We start from the raw sequence: 18262 nt of genomic DNA on the forward strand, positions 1-18262 counted from the left end.
TGGGATGAAGGCTATGAAGACCATGAGTCGGGGGACACAGTATCTGCTGCATACTGGCTGAACGCCTTCAAGTCGGAGTAGATGTCTGACCTTTATCATGTCTTCTCCGTCGTTTACCCCGTATCTTAGGGAACGGCTCCTTGTCGGTCGAAGACCCGAAGTGTGATTACGGTAGTCCAGTAACTGAAGTTCTTGTAAACTGCGAAAACTTGTCCCACCGTTGAGCCTTTCCCACATTCTAAGTCCACGGAGCTTGACACGGTTGACAACGCTGGCTGAAGTTGGACCCTCATTGTCAACAAGAGTGGCGCAGAATGTAAAGACACGGACAACTTACTAGACGCAGGTACCTTGAGTGGCCAGCGCATCCTTTTTGCTCGAATCTTCCTGATGAGACATCGTCTCTCGAGGGGGCTTTGATATAATATATCAGGATCTGGAGTGAGAACAGAACGTTAGAAGGCGTGCTCGGCGATGGAGATAAGAGGGAAGACCAACCTTCTTGATGGGTCGTCGAGCCTTCTCAGGTAACCTTGAGTCCCGCAAAGCTCACCAGTGTAATCCTCCTCTTTAGTTATTACCCCTTCCTAGGCCTTGTTGAGTCGGTTGGTGTCCATGAAGAAAACACATCCTCCTCTTGAGGTATTACCCCTTCTTGGGCCTTCTTGAATCGGGTTGAGTCCATGAACATAGAGACCCTCCTCTTGAAATATTACCCCTTCCTGGGCCTCCTTGGATCGGTAATACGGTTGTGGCCCATGGATACACACCCTCCTCTTGAGTTTTTACCCCTTCTTGGGCCTCCTTGGATTGGTAGCTCGGTTCGAGTCCATGAAGAAAGATCATCCATCTCTTGAAGTATTACCCCTTCTTGGGCCTCCTTGAATCGAGAGTGCAGTAGTGGCCCAGAGATATATAGACATCCTCCTCTTCAGTTATTACCCCTTCTTGGGCCTCCTTGAATCGGTCGAATGCTCGTGGCCCATGTTACGTGTCCTCCTCTTGAGTTATCACCCCTTCCTGGGCCTCCTTGAATCGGTTTGTATGTCCGAGCAAGCACCCTCCTCTTGAGTTATTACCCCTTCCTGGGCCTCCTTGATTCCCATGAGGTCTTCGGGGATCTCATGGTCGACTTGGCCTGGATCGGGCCTCAGAGACAGGCAAATGGAGGGATGTCTCGGAGGGAATGCTACAGGTGGCATGTCAGTGGATGTACTTCTGTGGGTGACTTTCAGCATCAGATGGGGAGGAGACTGACGATCAGGGAGTGGGTTGCAACGCCAACCAGGGCTTGATCATTGACAGGATGATGAGAATAGGCAGAACACTCAACTCCAGATGAGCCAAAGATTGGAAGAAGACGAAGAAGAACACGAACATTTGTGGCCACAGAAAAGTGATTTACCAAAAAAGTCAGAATATATCGGCAGAAGTGGCTCAACAAACAAAGTTTGGACAGGTGTTAGAGTCAAAACACAAGAAAGATCCGTAGTCCTGCGGTAGGGCAACCTCGCAGCCTCCAACTCCCCCCACGTCTCGGCATCTCCAAGCCTTCCTCACTGAATCTTGCTCGGCTCCGCCCTCCCAGAGTGACCAGAAGCGGGTACAAGTGACAAGATCGAGCATAGTTCAATGGAAGGCGGGTACATTCTGTTCAGCATTACACACGCTCCTTCCCCATCCATCCCCTCGCTGCCTTGGACATTGTTCCCTCACAACGTATCAACTCACTCTGCCTAGCTCTGGACCCCCGAGGGACTCCACTCTAAGAAGCTGAAGGTCTAAAAGGCGGGTACGTTGCGTCCCTTGATGGCCAACCTATCCGCTTTCCTCTTTCAGTTTCAAAATCCCCGTCTGGCCTTCACTTATTCGATGCAAGGGTCAGTTGTTGGGAGATCCAGGCGGTCAAAGCTTAAGGAAGGGAGCGGAATGGTCCGGAGACAGGCGGATACCTCCTTGTGCAGTTTGAATTTACGCCGAGAGAAAGAGGGCAGCGAAGAAGGAACAGTCATGCCTGTCAAGGACTTGGTAAGCATCTGGCATGTGAACCTCCATATATCACAGTATCCAAGGCAAGAAATGGCAAGCAACATGTCACAAGTAGATTTTGAAAGAAAGCTGCAGACAAGGGCTGCTTTTTCCTTTGATTTTCTGGCTCGAGTGACAGTTCCAATGACAAACTGGCCCGGGGGGCAGGATGGAGCTGGACGGGACGAATCGATTCATGTCCGAATTTAGTCATCACGGGTATTCTGTGATGTATAATGTAACAAAATATGAGGAGCCTCTGTCAAAGTGCTGTTTTTTGAAATCAGTGTTTGGAGGACGCTCAAGTGCTCTTTGTTGTGAAGCGGGAACCCATGGAGCTCACCACCTTGCAGATTGAATTCACGAAGCAGCCCTAGGCCCACCTCATGCGAGAGTGCTTCAGGTCATGACGGTCGGTAATCGTTTGTTCGGTTACTTGCGTTCTAAGGAGTCTATTTCTTTAAGGTCACGTTCGTTGCCAAACTGATGTAATGTGTTAGATTCCTTTCATGTCGTGTAAAAGGGTTCGGTCAGCCGGAAAGTCCTTCACCACTTTCTCATACATGCAACCACACCCGCAGCTAGACATGTCTCATTTACACTCCTAACGCTTATAATGTAAATGGGTTTTAAGAACAGATGAACATCTGCAATGTGGTTTTGTACATAGGTATCAAATGAGAAGTTGATGAAGAGCAGTTAATTCATAACTCAAAAGGGTTAGGGTTAGACATGGGAAAGACCAGTGCACAGGAAATTTTGTCAAACTTTTGAAGCATATCTTCTTCCAAATCCATAGTATGGAGTTTTGTCTTGTTAATGTTTGTACGAACAGGCCATCAGGACATCGATCCATTCATCTGTTTTTATCTTGGCATCTGAAGTATCAAGACATGATCGTGATGAACTTCGATGACGTCGGATGCAACATCAAGCCAGAAAAGGTCGTTTCATGGTTGAGCCACTATTATTCCCGGGTGGCTTATTCGATTTGGGATGCCGATGAAGAATCCTACATCTCGCACTCTCTGGGTATCATCATTCCGAGACCGATATTGTTGTCACACACATATCAACGTGTTGTTATCCCCGGAATTCTGAACGGTAGCTGCTGGAGCATGCCGTCACGGGTGTCTCATTTGATTCTTGAACTCCATCCACATCTCCTGAGGTATGAAAAAAGCTTGTCATCTAAGGTATGGAATATCAGGCCTCCATCGGTCTTCTCTCACTGAAATATTATTCCGAGCCAACAAGCATCATGCGCTGGCTATGTGTCATACTCCAATCCGGGGCCTGGCGGGTTTCAAGGCCGAATCCTTTGATGCCAAGCCACTTATGGAAGCCTGGCGCCAACAGATCAGTGAGGTCACTGGTGACCAGTGACAAGGCGGTGCTATGCCCCATATCCCCTCGCCAAAGCACCGCACAGCCCATCAATGAACCCGACGTACTGAAATCCGCCTTTGCTGGACCTATCCCATGACATAGCATCTCCCAGACTCCCAAGCCAGCGAAAAACAAAACCTCTCCCCTTTCCTTTCTTCAACTGCCAGTTGCTGGCATCTGTTTCCTGCCAATTACTCAAGACTATTTTGCTGGCCCCGCTTTCTTCAAACATTTCGTCAGATATATCTAGGCGGGTTTGGTGGTATGATGGTCGATGAGGAGGGAAGGCGTTCGCGGCGGCCAAGGGTACGGGCTATCGGTGCTCTGGGCGTGCCTTTCAACTTCCTCCAAGTTGCCCTGAGGTTCGCGACGTCTCTCTATGAGGTGGGATTGATTGCTTTTATCGCGTGGCTGTATGATCACTGGAGACGGGAAGAAACTGCGAGGGTCGATTTCCTCTTTCCATCGTTCTTCCCGGTAAGTTCTGCTCTGGTTGGAAATGGTCATTGAGACAAATGTCTGAAGGAGACACTAACATGCCGAGGCAAGCTTGGTGTTGGTATCTTGGTCGATGCATACGAATTTGTGTCATTGCTTTGGTTCGATCGGAGACGGGCTATTAATCCCGTTGCTGTTGGATTCGACGTTGCTCTAACAGGAACGGGTGTGTTTTGCTTCTCGATCTTGAATATGGTGGACGATAGGCCGAAGTGGAACTTCAACGGGCCTGACCGCCGCCACCAAGCTTGGGTTTTGGACATGAGAAATGCAATGATATTCATGGTAGTCTATTCGTGAGTTGCAAATGCGTTTGATTTAACGATATGGAATTGCTGACAGTTGAAATAGAATTCTGCATGCCACCTTTGTGGTCCTGGCAGCAGCGGGCGTTGTCAAAATGTACAGGGATATTGGAAAGACACAGAAGACGAGACGACTGGCGGAAGCCCAGTTGCAGATGTTGCAGTTCAGCCAAGTGGCAAGGCCTGACAAACGGACAGATGCTGCAACTGTTACAGAGGTACCGATAGATCCTCCAACAGCTGTTCACTTGGATACATCAAGGGACCCATAGTTTGAGCTTCCTCACATTCACATGAAATAAAATGGCATGGATCTGGCGTATGATATTCAGGCATGATAAACTGAGGTACGTAGGCTGTCAACGGACACCACAGGCGAGGCGGATTGCAACCAAGGGGGCGGATACCACACATGTCCCCTCCAGGGCCAAAGCAGCTGGAAGGGGGAAGGAGGGTACGAGGGAGGACCCTCTTGAGCACCTCGTCCTTGGGGAGTCCGCAGCGTAGGTCGGCAAGTGATGGAAGTACCAGACCTGAGCCTTGTCTTAGGTAATGAAGGTCCTTGCAGGCAACAGCCCCTGCACTGTTTTGTGGACTGGGACGCATTCGAAATTCTTCCACCTTTCAGTCTTCTGCCTCGATTTCGCCTTTCACCACCTACCTCCTCATCATCCACATTCCACCTGGCAGCGATTCCACCATGTCATTCCGTCACCCCATCACTCCATCATTCCAGCTAAAGTTCATTTGTGTCTCGCCTTTGGCTTGAGTCTGTAGGTTGCCCTGTACTTAAATCCCTCGCTTGTTTGGCGCTAATGATTCAGGTGGTGGTTCAAGTGGTGGTTAAAGCATGGGCTGCGTCGACAACGGGGACACATGTACCAGCTTGATTTTGTCCCCAGCCCAGCCCGATTTCATCCCCAGAGCTCACACTGAGTTCGCATTGCCAAGGTACGATCGAATCCTCAGCTTCCACTCTATTGTCTCACTTGTCTAACTGATCTCCAGACAGGGTTGACCTCCGGAGGGGATGGTCCCAGTGGCAGCAACGGATCCCTAGCTTGAGTCCACATCAGGCTTGCTCAATGTTATGAGTCCACATCGGTCTTTACTCTAGTGTCATGACCTTTCTGTCTATCGAGAGGCGTCCACACCCAAGCTCAGGGTCTACAAACAGCCCCGATGACAAGGTTGACAACATGGAGTTTGCTGGGTAGCTGGCCAGCATCAAGCAGGGCACCGACCTGAATGCCACCGAGAAGGCCGACGAGAAGAGACAAAAGTGGGTGAAGCAGTCTCGTGCTCAGGTTATCGACGAGAAGCCCAAGGAGCCCAAAGGCAGAAGATTGTCATGGTGGTGTATCATAATTCATGTACATAGCATCTGTTGTATCTATACAGGGAAAGCAAGAGAAAAAAGCATCTTTGGAATTCGTCGTTGTCATGCTGTGACACCTTCATGGCGCTGTTAGCTTGTAAAGCCGCCATCAAACCGGTGGATGACTAACCTGTGCTGAGTGCGGGGTCAAGGCTATCCCCTCCAGGCCGGTTTGGTTATCAAACCAACCTTCATTACTCAGCGAGGGGTCAAAGTTGTCCCCTTCAGTGGGGACAACACTGCGATTGTGTCTCCAACATCCAAGACTGGAACATGGGAAGGGAAGTACTTTAAGTCCCTTATCCCCTTTCCATTGTTTCCAAACCGCACGTATAAGTAGGTACAATAAAGCCGCTCGACAGTGTGCGTCTTGCCTCCTTCTCATTCTATCTCTACCCTACGCTTGAATCACTCTGGGCTACTTAATTTACGTTTGTTTCGTCTTGCCGACACCACACCGGCATTCGCAAAATAAAAATCCACATATACAGATCCAGCGACACACAAGAAGATGGCCTCTGGTGCCGCTGACAAGTCGAAGCCCTACATCCCGCTTGCCGGCCTAGCCGGGGACGGTTGGTCCAAGGACGGCAAGGCGACAGCCACCTGCTACTGTGGCACGGTGCAGCTCATTGTAGTGAGTCCAACACTCTAGCCCAGCCGGAAAATCAAAGCCGACGTGTATGATCCCACAAACAGTCCCTCGACGGCGTCGTCAACACCTTCGTCTGCAACTGCACCGACTGCCGCAAGATCACCGCGTCCATGTTCGCCAGCAACTTCACCGTCAAGAACTCCCACTTTGAGTACGCGCGCGGGAAGGACCGTATCAAGACGTTTAGCCAGTCCCAGACGATCGCTTCGGGCAAGGCGATGACCAACTACTTCTGCGAGAACTGCGGTACGCTCATGTACCGTGTTGGCGAGCGCTTTCCTGGAGTGAGCATCCTGCGCATTGGCACTGTTGATGACTTTTCGTTGCATGAGACCAGGCTTCGGCCACGACAGGAGCATTGGACTAAGGACCGTGTCTGCTGGTTTACGGGAGTCCAGGGGATAGAGGAGACTTTTGAGGTTCAGGGGCGAGGGGGAAGAAAGGGAGGCATCAGCAATCTTTAATGATTTCCAACGGGGATTAGATATAGGATCATGTCCTGGAGGGTGTTCAGGATTCATTGACGGGTGGTGTACATTAACAGAACAACGTTTTAGCTGAATGGGAAGAAATGGGTGAATGAATCTCGGTTAAGGTACCCTGTGAGTTCGGATCAAGTTGGTACCTGAAGACACTGAAGATACAAAGACAGGTTTTGTCCACACTCGGACAAGACAGATACATCTATTGAACAACAGAAAATAACAGAAGGCCCTTAGAGGAAAAGACGATATGTAGTGATGGAGTGGAGGGTACGGTGGTTACAGTCATGCAGCGTACGAATTCGCAGGGCCAGACAATAGCTTGGCGTTTTCAAACGGGGAAATCAAAATGTCGAGATATAGACTGTAGCTGTCCTGGCCGAATGCCTATGACATGAGTAGTTAAATATATACTTCAAACCTATCGGAACGATCTATCATTACTGCCGCGTTGACTTGACAATACATCCAACCACTGCATGCACTTTGAAAGTAATCCATCGTCACCATCATACCCTAGGCCTACCCCATGTCATGCCGCCATGAGCCCAGCATGACCGAAGAAGCTGAGCACAGTGAGTGAGCTATATGCCGTAGAGCTGTTCTGGGGTGGTATATTCTAGGCTCAACAACTGGTGCGGTCTCTGTATTGGCCGGCGCATCCTTGTTGTGGCATAGGATGACTGACGGGGTTGAATCGGTTGATGGCAGAGTGCTGGACCGGGGACGAGAACAGGGCGATAGACAAGTGTCAAGAAGGCTGGGTGGGTATGAATGATATCGATGGGCTGGCTCTGCCATCAGGAGAAATCGAAGCAAGGAGCCCCTGTCCAAACTTCAGGGGGTGTACATGTGGAGAGTCTGTCTTCTGAACTGAAAACCTTCCAACCCTTGGCCGACAACAACGTCACTCTTGGGAACACGGCGGTCGACTAAACTTTGGCCTTGAGGATGGAACTTGTTATTGACCTATGGTAGGCCGGTTTCCTGTGGCTGTGCGGGTGTCAGGGTGGGTGGGACGGACGGCGGTTGTGTTCATAGGTAGGAGAATATGACGTAGTGCGGGGCGGCGTCGAAGCCAAGGCAAGGGTGCAGCAACGGTTTGGTCTGTGGGCGGCGAGAGCGGTAAGTCAAATAACCAGGAGAAATTTGGAGATATAAAGCGGTGGCTTGCCAGGGGAGAAACATTGAAGCCCAATGTCCATCAAATTCCAACTCCAAATCCATACAAAAGCCTCAACCCAACATACTCCAGTGGGAGAATTGCAACATCTTTCTGCCTATTCTTGAACCAACACTCTCACAATGCTCGAAGACAAGAACAAGAGCTCAGGCGTCACTGGTGCCGGAAAGGTCGTCACCTCCACACTCGGGAACACAGTCGGCGGCTTGACAAACACGGTTGGAGGCGTTGTAGGTGCAGCGTCTCGTGGCATTGGGGAGACGGTGACAGGGGCCACAGGTGGGCTCGGGAGACCTCTTGGGGATGGCATTGCCAACATTGGGACTGGTGTCGAAGGGGGAGCTGCTACTGTCGCCAAGGGGGTAAAGGATGCTGGCGAGTGGAAGACGAGGCGATAAGGGTGGTGCAAGGGAGTGGGGGAGTGGTGATCGCTGATAATTCTGTACTGGAGCCTACCAGCCTGGTATTCAGATTCAGCGGTCGAAATAGGGTGGAGGCCCAGAGTCAAGTGCCTTCTCTCTCTGGTACTGAGGATATAGAACTCTAGGTATTTGATTGTGTTATGAATTTCAAAATGCCAGAATTATTGCATACAATTTTCTGCTGAAGCAGGCCCTACAGCATAGTTGGAATAAAGTGATGGATCTGGGGGCTTGGTTGAGCGATTGGCCGGGAAAGTGCTTTCCATCTCGTACAGAAACAAATCGGCAGGTGCAAAAAGTGGTAGACATTCTGCCCCAAGGTTTTCAAGCTCGACTCCAACCCGGAACCTACAGAGAAACTCCAACACCAGCTCAGTCACACACTCAGCATCTCCTCCGCACCCATACACTCGCATCCATTACAAACTGACACAATGGAACCTAAGAACCATCCCCAGGTCCCTTCGCGCCCCGTTACACCGCCCTCTCTTCCTCCCTGGCCCACCACCCCCCCCTCCCAAATCACCCCCTGGCCCGAAGACTCCTCTCCCACCGTTGCCTCCTTCGCCGAGGCGTACCCCCCACTATGGAATTTCTCGTCCTTGTTATGGTCTACCTCGGCCGGACACCCCGCCAGAAAGGCTCATCCCCAATTTGGGCCCTCTGCCGTATCAACTTCCCTATCGCCTTCCACCTTGCCCCGGACCGCCTCCTAATCGTCCCTTGCCTCCTACCCCCAAGAGGAGGGTCCCAGAAGATCAGGCGAGTGAGTCGAAGGACACCGAGTCGATGGTTACCGAGTTGAAGACAAGCGACGCGAAGTAGTTAAAGAGTTGCTCACATGGACCTTACCTCGTGGTTTCAGCCATATCTTCTGAACCTGACAGGCATGCCCTTTGGCCGACAATGTCGGGGTAGATTACCTTACCTGCTCATTTTGATGCTTCAGCACTATATTGTCCAAGTAAGTGAAGAGCCTAGGTGCTCTGACAATCCGCCTCGGGTACTGGAACGTTACTGACAGCAGTTTACTGGCTTCGTCAGACTTTTTGCAATGTTTCGACAAATCTTATGCACATCCTTGTGGTACAACCACGAGTCGAGAACTTTTCCCTTTCGATACTGTATTTGACACCAAGTCCAAGTACGTTTGTATCCTATTCTTTCGGTCCGTTTTCTGTGCCTTGGACGTGCTTTTGGGACCTTGCTGACAGCTCCTTATTTTGGTTGTTAGGTAGATTCTTTGCAATCTCTCAACATATCGAATATCCCTTCTCGAGTCGATACTGTCGTCTTTTACTTTGCCAAACGCCAAGGAACCGATCCTTCCCCAAACATCGTCACCCGCCTTTGAGGAGCCAGCCATGCTAGGCGTCATGGTGTAACCCAGGTACATGCACGCCAAGGCTTTGTCGGATGTGGTGGAAGTTCTTTTTGGCCAGCTCTGGAGTCTGTATATTAGATGTGGTCGACATGGTCGAGGCTAGAGACTTGATCACATATAATCAAATTATGCTCTCTGTCTCTCTCTCATGGGCTCAAGCTTTCTATGCAGTGTCAAAAGGCGGAACTGGGCGTGCCCGGCACCGGTTGCTGTCACGAGGATACCCCCCTTTCCATCCCCACCTGTGACCTCTCAGGACCCGTCAAGCAGGCTAGTCTGTTAGCGATCGGCCTGTCTAATGTAGGCTTCCCGAATACTACGTTTGGTTGGCACTTGAGACGTCGACAGTCGCCGTCCACAAAGATGGCGAGCCGTATTGGCGTACCACCCATTGTTCAACTTGGCAGCAGATAACACCGAGCCCCGCGACTGGCCGATGCCACTCAAGAAACCATCCACAAACACTAGGGCAATCCCAAGGTTCTAGAACACTCGGAGGATTTGTGATGATCCTCCACTTGTCGGGTAGAGATCCCGGTGCGTTACCTTGTTGTACCCCAGGTTCTGTTACTGAGAAGTCCCTGCTGTTCTTTGTAACAAATTTGAAGAATATGAAGAGGCCGGGAAGCCTTCGAGTGTCTATCCTCGTTCGAAGTTTCTTGATGTTCGACATCTACTATTGTTATCAACCGTATGCATGCAGAGCGCTGCTGTGTGCGGGCCGAGAACCTTGGGTTTGGAGGAAGAGCTAACCCAATTCAAAAGCCGACATATGCGGTCAATATCCGATGCCTCCCAAGAGAAGCAACTTTCCCCGGTCAATGATCCTTCCAACTTTGAAGGACCAATAGTTGACATTACAATATCGAGACAGTCACTGTTCCTCCTATCATGCCTGTATTGGTATCCCGCAGCCAAGGTGCGCAGGTCCTGCATCGAGCATCAAGCAAGCGGCACCCACTTCAACGAGATCCAGACCTGGAGCCAGACCGGTGTATGCCAGCCCCTCCTCAGAATGCCCAACCACTGTGCCGATTTTGGCAGCTTTGTACATACTGCAGAAATGGCTGTTGCAGTGACCACTCAGACATCGGATGGAGGAGGTGCAGGGCCGACCGACCACAGCCGGATTATGCATACCAGCAGAGGTGGCTGCGACCTAGCCTAACGTCATGAGAGGTTGATTACCAATCGCGTCGTTCCCCGGTGGACGTTCAAGTACAGAGATTGAGAATCGACGTGACACACTTGGTGACTGATCGATGCCCTTCGGCTTGACAACGCACGCTGGGACCGGGGAGGCTGTTTTGGTGCCACTTGAAAGGACGAGGACAGATCGGATGGATTACAAAACGGGCGTGCTGGAAACATTGTCGGACGAGACCGTGGTGCTCCCTTTCTTGAGGAACATTCTGCATTTTGGAGTCTGGTGAGGGAGCTTGTTCCAAACCAGAACAATGGCTTCCAAGAGTGTAGAGAAGTCTGGCCACACCAATGCACTTCAGGGGTCTACGGTCGTTGTTCGAGAAAATATGTCGCCTTTGACGTCCTCGAGTGACGATGTCACGATGGATGAGGCCGACAGGAAGCTGGAAGCCATGGGGTACACACCGGTAAGCAAGAGCCCTGGTCTGTTGACGATACAACAAAAAAGCTGACTGTGCTCAGGTCTTCAAACGAGAGTTCTCCACCTGGTCCAGCTTCAGCTTTGCCATGAGCATATCCGGCGTCTATGGCTCCCTCATGTCCACTTGGATATACGGACTACAAGCCGGTGGAGCTGCCGCCATCATGTGGAGTTGGGTCATAGGGGGTGCCGGGGCTTGGGCATTGGCACTTAGTCTGGCTGAGCTATCGTCAGCATATCCAAGTTCAGGGGCTATGTACTTCACTCTGAAGTTTCTTGCGCCAGAGGAGCAAGTGCCCATCTTGTGCTGGATTTCGGGTTCGTACTCTTTCTTGGCCAGGGAGTGCACTGTGCTAATACGAAAGCAGGCTACATCAATCTTGTTGGAACCGTCACCGGCAGTGCCGCCACCGAATATGCATCCAGTCAGATGCTGCTCGCAGCTGTGTCCATCACCTCCAACTTCTCTTACATGCCGACCAACAACCATGTTGTGGCTTGTATGGCCATCTTGACCGTCATTCATGCCTCGATCAACACACTGTCAACACTATGGCTGACACGATTGACCAGTGGCTATGTCGTATTCCACATCAGTGTTCTGGTTGGCGCCTGCGTGTGCCTGCTCGTTCAGACAAAGGAAAAGCATAGCATTGCATATGCCTTCACTGACTTCCAGCCCTCATCCGGCTGGAACCCCCCTGGCTTTGCCTTTCTCTTTGGCTGTCTGACACCAGCCTGGATCATGACAAGCGCTGATAGCACAGCCCGGTATGCCCTCATGTTCTCTCACACACAGGACGTCGCTGACAAGCCTCCCACAGCATCGCCGAAGAAGCCAAAGACCCCGCCCGCATAGTCCCCAAAGCAATCGCCAACGCCACAACCTTCACGTACATCATCGGCTTCCTCTTCAACCTCGTACTAGTGATCTGCATGGGCGACCCTCTCGAACTAGTCCAAAGCCCCAGCGGCCAACCAGTAAACCCCCACTCCCCCTGACTAATCCTATACAACCTCTAACCCTTCTTAACCCAAAAGGTAGCCCAACTCTTTTTCAATGCCATGGGCCGCACCCCAGCAATACTGTTCACCCTCTGCGGCTTCGCAGTAATGAACCTAGTCGCCATCCCAGGCATCCAAGCTGGCTCCCGCACCATCTTCGCCTTTGCCCGCGACGACCTGCTCCCCTTTTCCCACCACTGGTGTCGGGTCTCCAAGCGCTCCCAAACACCCATTACCGCGGTGTGCTTATATGCCGCCCTCGAGATTATTGTTAATCTCCTCGGGTTAATGTCCGACACGGCAATCAGTGCCGTGTTCAACGTCTGCACTGTTTCCTTGAATATCTCTTATCTGGTCCCCATCGTCTGCAAGATGCTGTACGGGAGATTTGAAAAAGGGCCGTGGAATCTGGGGAGGTGGAGCTTCGTGATGAATGTGGTTGCTGTGGGGTGGAACACGCTCATGGCAGTTATTTTCTTTTTTCCTACCAGGTTGCCGGTTGCGGCGGAGAATGTGAGTTTTTCTGTCTGCTTTCCCGGGCTGGGAAGTGGGAGAGATGCTGACTGGTGAAACAGATGAACTATGCTATTGTCGTGTTTGTGTTTGTTCTGATGTTTTCTGTTGGATTTTGGTATACCCATGGGCGACATTTTTATACCGGTCCTGGGACGAGGAGGCCGTTGGCAGCCACGGTTGTTGAGACGTTGGGTTGAGGATGGGGGCTATGTTAACTTGACTAGGCGGAGGGCGAAGATAGTAGGGCGATTCGATGTGAGATTGGTACATATATGTTTGTTTTTGGAGCTGGTGATAATAATGGGGTCCCATAGTAAAGACACAGGAAAAGAATAACGAGGACAAAGACGCCAGCCAAGGGGCTTCCCTGGCTTGACAGTGAAAAGTGTCGTGGAGTGCTTTATTTGGTTTCAGGGCCCTGAAGTGTGTATCATTAGTGTCGAACAGTCCAGTCACGACCCCCCACTGCAGTACACCTTTCTCCGATCTACAAGTTGTATTCATAATCATAGTCGTGGTATCTTAAGGGGAACTGGTCCGTGCGCTGGCCATCAGCAATTCAGGGGTTTACAACTCTTGGCTTTGATCTTGAGATTGAGGTATCACCAATATTTTCGTCCCAATTTTGAACAACAAAGGTATTTGTTAGAACGGGGGGCAATTTCCAGTGGCCTATATATCTAATTTCTGAGTCCTCTGTTATAAATGGATGGAGACACAAAATGTCAACATGAGAACCTGGCGTCTCAAAAGCAACGTAGAGGCAAGGGAGTAGAGTCGCAAAAGGTCATTGGATGATGGAAGAGCAAGTAGATAGACAACAAGATACATGATAATACATTATGTCCCGAATCCCAACAGTAATAGCTAGACAAGGTACTCCAACAATCCTTCTTCTATATGCTCAGTCTTGCCATACATTCCTCAATAACCCAACATCGGCGCCTGCAGGTCTCCAATCCAATCTGAGTTCACCACCCCGGCCCGGCCATGCTTTGAGACAAGGTTGATTCCAGGCTGCACGGGCTAGCACAAGTGCGCGAGTTATCGTGGGAGTTCAACTCTTCCTAGAAAGGTGTTAGCGCCTGACAAAACCAGTGGCCTTTTTGGAGAAACAGAACTTACCCACATTCTTGCCACGGATTCTCATCACCAGCACTTGGTGAGGAAGAACTGGCGAGCAGAGGGGTACCACGGAAGCTTCTTGAGCGTGGAGATCATCGACTCGAAAGGTCGTTGAGGACAGTCCTTTGAGTTGAAATAGGGCGTTGCTACCGAAAAATCTTTGAAGGCAGCCAGTGTTGAATCAGACGTCACTGATGGGCCTCCTTCGTGCCTCACTCCTTCTGACTGGACATCTTCATCTCGATAGGGCGGTCGCCCAAGCGAGGTTGACGATGCTTACGAATCGCCTCGTAGTGGCGTTCGATGGTGCGAGTGGCAGCATGAATGCTGCTAAACTCCACAAAGCCGTCCCCAGTCTTCGAGGGAACACGTTCCATGATGATGTGAACGCCCTCTTGGGCTTCACTGACGTCCCATCAGGGTTGGTGATGAGAATCTGTGGCAGCTCCGGTGCGCTGACGGTCGAGGCCGAGGCCGAGGCGAGGATCTAGAGACATATTAGCGCTGACTGTTGTGGGGAATCTGTCGTAGTGTTGAAGCGGACTCGCAATCGGTCTCTGTTCACAGATCTTGAGGCATAGATGATGAGCAAAAGGTGATGATGGATGGATTACAGCTGAAGTAGATGGAGAATAAAGTGTCCCACAAGACAGGAATTTTCACTGGCATATATTCCACACAACCTCCCCACAGAACGACATCATAGCCCCTACAGCAAGGCAGCAACAATGTCACAGGCCCTCCAGCCTCTCGCTCTTCTGTTGGCCATCAAGGTCGTCCATCAAGGTCTCTCATCGAGGCAGCGAGGCAGCAGAGGACCCGCCTTCCCCCCAGTCAACTACTCACATACAAGGCAACGGCCACAACGGCATCATCCTCCCCGTCTCCCTCCTTTCCCCCTAGCCAACGGAAGCCTCCAGACACCCCATCTTCTCCGCTTTCCTCAGCCCGTATCCTACCCATCGCATCGTTGCCTGACCACACCCCCAGATTTGCATTCCCTCCCAAATCGTCAAGCGTGCATTGACCGCCCCCCAGACCACCTATAAAACCTCCCCTCCCCTCCCAACTCTCCCTCCTTTCCTTTCTTCTTTTTCCTCAGCGTGGCTCTCTAGTCTTTGAGAGTTCACTCCAATTTTCATGTGCATGAAATTGCATTGCAAAAAACAGTTCAGCCTGCTTCTCCATGGCTCAGCTGGAAACCACAATGCAGACATCAAAATTCCAGTTACGAGAACTGGTTCAGCCCTTCCCTTAAGAATCCCTTTATAGGCTGATCTGGCAAAACACAATGGAAACATTTTTTTTCTTTTCTTTTTCCTTTTTGCTTGGTAGTCTCTTCCCTCTCCCATGGAAGAGTATCATCAAAGCCTGTTGATTCTTGTGCCTCTTCCCATCAGAAATCACCAACTGTCGATTCTGGTGTCTCTTCTTCCCATAAGGGATCACCAACCCAGGTGCATTATTTTCAAATTCCAGTGCTTGAGACTGACGGATCGGTTGGGTTGTTCACCATCGGGATGAAAGTTTCTCAGCACACACTTGTTCCACTTTGTGAAGTGTTTTTGCACCCATGCTTTTACGGTGTTGTCAGATCACTTGTTCCGTCATGTGCTTAGGTCTGCGCCCGTTGACTGTCTGTTGGGTTGCTTCCAACATCAATGAAAGCTGGCCAACAAAAAGATGTGTGACAATCATTAACGTCTGCTGGAAAGCTTGGAGAGTGGAAAATGATGAACAGAGGTAGGCTTTATCTTACGATATTGAATGTTCCGATTGATGTCGTGTCAAAGCGACTATGCCTCACCAATGCCCTTTCCTCCTGCAAGGTAATGCTGGAATTCCAGAGACAAGCTCCCTCACCTACAGGGTTCCACGGGTATCCTCGCCCGAAATGGAACGATCCCGAGCCTGCTGCGGCGATTACTGATGACCGAGGCCCGTTCACCAGTGACGCATGACCGAAATATCATTGCTTCCAGGACCTCTCAACAAGTGAGAACTGGGGATCTCGGCAGAATGAAAGCATTTGGACATGTACAAGAGGATCCAGGGCTAACTTGTGCTCGTTCCCTTTGGGAGAGCTATGTACATGCTGGTTATTCTGTTTGAGTTTTGTACATACGATCTGATGCTGGCACAGTCCGCGGTGCTGCACTCAACATTCAACTGCCTCCACGCTACAAAAACAACGCAAGCACCCACAAAACAAAGGCAGCTGGCACAATGATCCAGCACATTGGGATAGATGCAAATAGATGGTGACCGGAGTGACACTGTCCGGTCAGATTGAGGGCCGCTCCAACTTCTCCTGACAGTATTTGCTCGTTTGTGCCGCAGTCGTGGTAGCTCGCCATATACAGATGCTGGTTGGTCTGATCAAAAATGACTATCATGGTGTAAGCACGTACTTGATGCCACGACTAAACAACCGCAATGATTTTGACTGACCATAGGCTGATCGCAGAAACGAGGCTCCCAGGACCGCTCGATCATACGACCCCTTCCTCGGCAGGACACCCAACGCACAATATCCTGGTTCCAGCTGGGAGATGAACTCCGAATATGGCACTTGAATGGTCAGGTCCCCGAATGTGAAGTCGACAGTGCCGGGCTGGTCAGCGATGGAGCATGGCACTTCAAGGCTACCATCCTCAGAAAGAGTGGCGTTAAAGTCGTCTTGCAGACTATCGAAGATGTGCTGGGGCAGGTAGCTCCATGTTGATCCGGTGTCGAGAAGAGCGGGCATCGTCGAATATTCGTAAGTCGCGACAACTTTGTTGGGGGTTGTTATCCCGACTGACTTCATTTGCACCCAGTACCGCCATGGGCCTTCCTTGCTCCCTTCGATTTGTGGAGGCATATTGTCGAACTTGTGCAACTTTCCGCCGAACTTCTTTGTGTCAACTCCCCCGAAGATGATAGCCCCTCCGGTCTCCGAGTACTGGCCTCCAAGAGCTATGCTAAAGGCCTTGGACTGTGTTATTCCTTGGGCATGGAGCTCGTCGATCAGGTTGTTGTAGTGGAGGTTGAAACCATTGCCGTGTCCGATTCCACCAACACCCCAAGCAAGCTCGGTCGTGTTCACTCCGACACCAAACACGACATTTCGCAGTGGCTGAGAATCTGCAGACACAGTCAGTAAGGGATCACCAACGTACCAAAGTTTCAAGGGTGAGTGAAAATGCACTGACTACTTCCGGGCACTAGGATACTGTCAGCCGCATAGCTGATTTCGGCACCGCCCTTCCCGTACCCAATATGCTGTTTAGCGCCCTTGTCGACGTAGGTGGAGGACTGGCCTGGTACATATCTTCCAGAGGCGTTGCATTTCTCCTCTTGGCCCTGAGTAGCGGCCGTTGCGCACGTTGGGTCTACCCAGAGCTCAAAAGATCCGGTGTCAAGCACAACCTCAACTGGTTGTGGAGGAGTGCCAATTTCAACTGGTATGGGTGTGTCAGCTTGTGGGTATTACGGGATGTACGAGGGAGAGGGCCCACGTCGAATGAGGTATGTCAACGTCGAGACATTGCCCAAGGCCACCACATTGTCTCGTTTCCTAAGATTCACAGACTGACTCCGTTTCTGCAAAACAGGCAACGATAACAGTCCCTTTTTGGTTTCGATGGTGGGCAAGGTTAGCGCTGGCCCAAGAAGCGCAAACGCTAGCTGGAAACCTGCCAATGCTAGCATCATCACCAATGTCCACTACGGGACACGCAACGGGTCTTGAGGTCGGTGGATGATGCCTGACATGGACACGACGTGCGATATACTACGGCAACATCCTCCAGTCCGGCCTCGGAGTTCTGGAACACACAGGTCGGGAGCCGAATAACAAAGACATAACAGAGGTTGGCAGCTGTGGAAGTGGTCCGGAACAACGCCAAGGCTTCTCCCGTCGGCGTGGCACAACAATGATTTGGGCGTCAAAGACATTTTTTGAGGCGGGTGGACTTCCAGAATAGGCATCAATAAACAGATTACACGACAGTCTGCCCGAGAGCTGCATGAAAAACGGGCGGCTGAAGACAATGTTTTTTTTTTCAGTGCTCTGTTGCAACAGTGATGTATTCGCCAGGATGCCCTGTGAAACTGTGGCTATCAATGAATGGTAGGGATCAATCTGCTGTCCCACCCAGCTATGATTACTTTGATGCCTGACCCAGGGTGTAAACACCGAGACCCGTGAAACAGGTATCCATCGTCATGTGGTCGCGTTGGTAGCTTGTAACAGCTGTTGTTTTTCCTCGCAACATAGCTCG

At 50.8% G+C, this 18262-nt stretch overlaps 6 protein-coding genes across 6 annotated transcripts; 5 read left to right on the forward strand and 1 right to left on the reverse strand.

The window, feature by feature from the left end:
* The first annotated feature begins 3069 nt into the window (after positions 1-3069).
* On the forward strand, positions 3070-5649 carry QC761_105927 (uncharacterized protein). The gene is made up of 5 exons (XM_062873850.1): positions 3070-3224; positions 3286-3894; positions 3967-4211; positions 4267-5171; positions 5229-5649. Exons 2-4 carry the CDS (start codon positions 3682-3684, stop codon positions 4490-4492), a joined length of 684 nt encoding a protein of 227 aa, XP_062736933.1. The 5' UTR covers positions 3070-3224; positions 3286-3681; the 3' UTR covers positions 4493-5171; positions 5229-5649.
* Positions 5650-5794: 145 nt separating this feature from the next.
* On the forward strand, positions 5795-7159 carry QC761_105930 (uncharacterized protein). Its single transcript, XM_062873851.1, has 2 exons — positions 5795-6235; positions 6298-7159. The coding sequence occupies exons 1-2, from the start codon at positions 6110-6112 to the stop codon at positions 6715-6717; spliced, it is 546 nt and encodes a 181-aa protein (XP_062736934.1). The 5' UTR covers positions 5795-6109; the 3' UTR covers positions 6718-7159.
* An 881-nt stretch (positions 7160-8040) lies between these two features.
* Positions 8041-8316, forward strand: QC761_105940 (uncharacterized protein; the record flags this gene model as incomplete). The annotated part of the gene is made up of 1 exon (XM_062873852.1): positions 8041-8316. The coding sequence occupies one exon, from the start codon at positions 8041-8043 to the stop codon at positions 8314-8316; it is 276 nt and encodes a 91-aa protein (XP_062736935.1).
* An 865-nt stretch (positions 8317-9181) lies between these two features.
* Positions 9182-9725, forward strand: QC761_0006280 (uncharacterized protein; the record flags this gene model as incomplete). Its single annotated transcript, XM_062871836.1, has 2 exons — positions 9182-9304; positions 9621-9725. 2 exons carry the CDS (start codon positions 9182-9184, stop codon positions 9723-9725), a joined length of 228 nt encoding a protein of 75 aa, XP_062736936.1.
* A 409-nt stretch (positions 9726-10134) lies between these two features.
* Positions 10135-13257, forward strand: TPO5_2 (polyamine transporter tpo5). The gene is made up of 7 exons (XM_062873853.1): positions 10135-10261; positions 10490-11337; positions 11393-11669; positions 11720-12122; positions 12176-12332; positions 12393-12869; positions 12932-13257. Exons 2-7 carry the CDS (start codon positions 11182-11184, stop codon positions 13067-13069), a joined length of 1608 nt encoding a protein of 535 aa, XP_062736937.1. The 5' UTR covers positions 10135-10261; positions 10490-11181; the 3' UTR covers positions 13070-13257.
* Positions 13258-16050: 2793 nt separating this feature from the next.
* On the reverse strand, positions 16051-18013 carry QC761_105960 (uncharacterized protein). The gene is made up of 4 exons (XM_062873854.1): positions 17498-18013; positions 17192-17440; positions 16449-17123; positions 16051-16386 (listed from the first exon to the last, which is right to left on the reverse strand). Exons 1-4 carry the CDS (start codon positions 17691-17693, stop codon positions 16178-16180), a joined length of 1329 nt encoding a protein of 442 aa, XP_062736938.1. The 5' UTR covers positions 17694-18013; the 3' UTR covers positions 16051-16177.
* Positions 18014-18262: the final 249 nt, after the last annotated feature.

This window comes from Podospora bellae-mahoneyi (assembly GCF_035222275.1).
Source record: "Podospora bellae-mahoneyi strain CBS 112042 chromosome 1 map unlocalized CBS112042p_1, whole genome shotgun sequence".
NCBI lineage: Eukaryota > Fungi > Ascomycota > Sordariomycetes > Sordariales > Podosporaceae > Podospora > Podospora bellae-mahoneyi.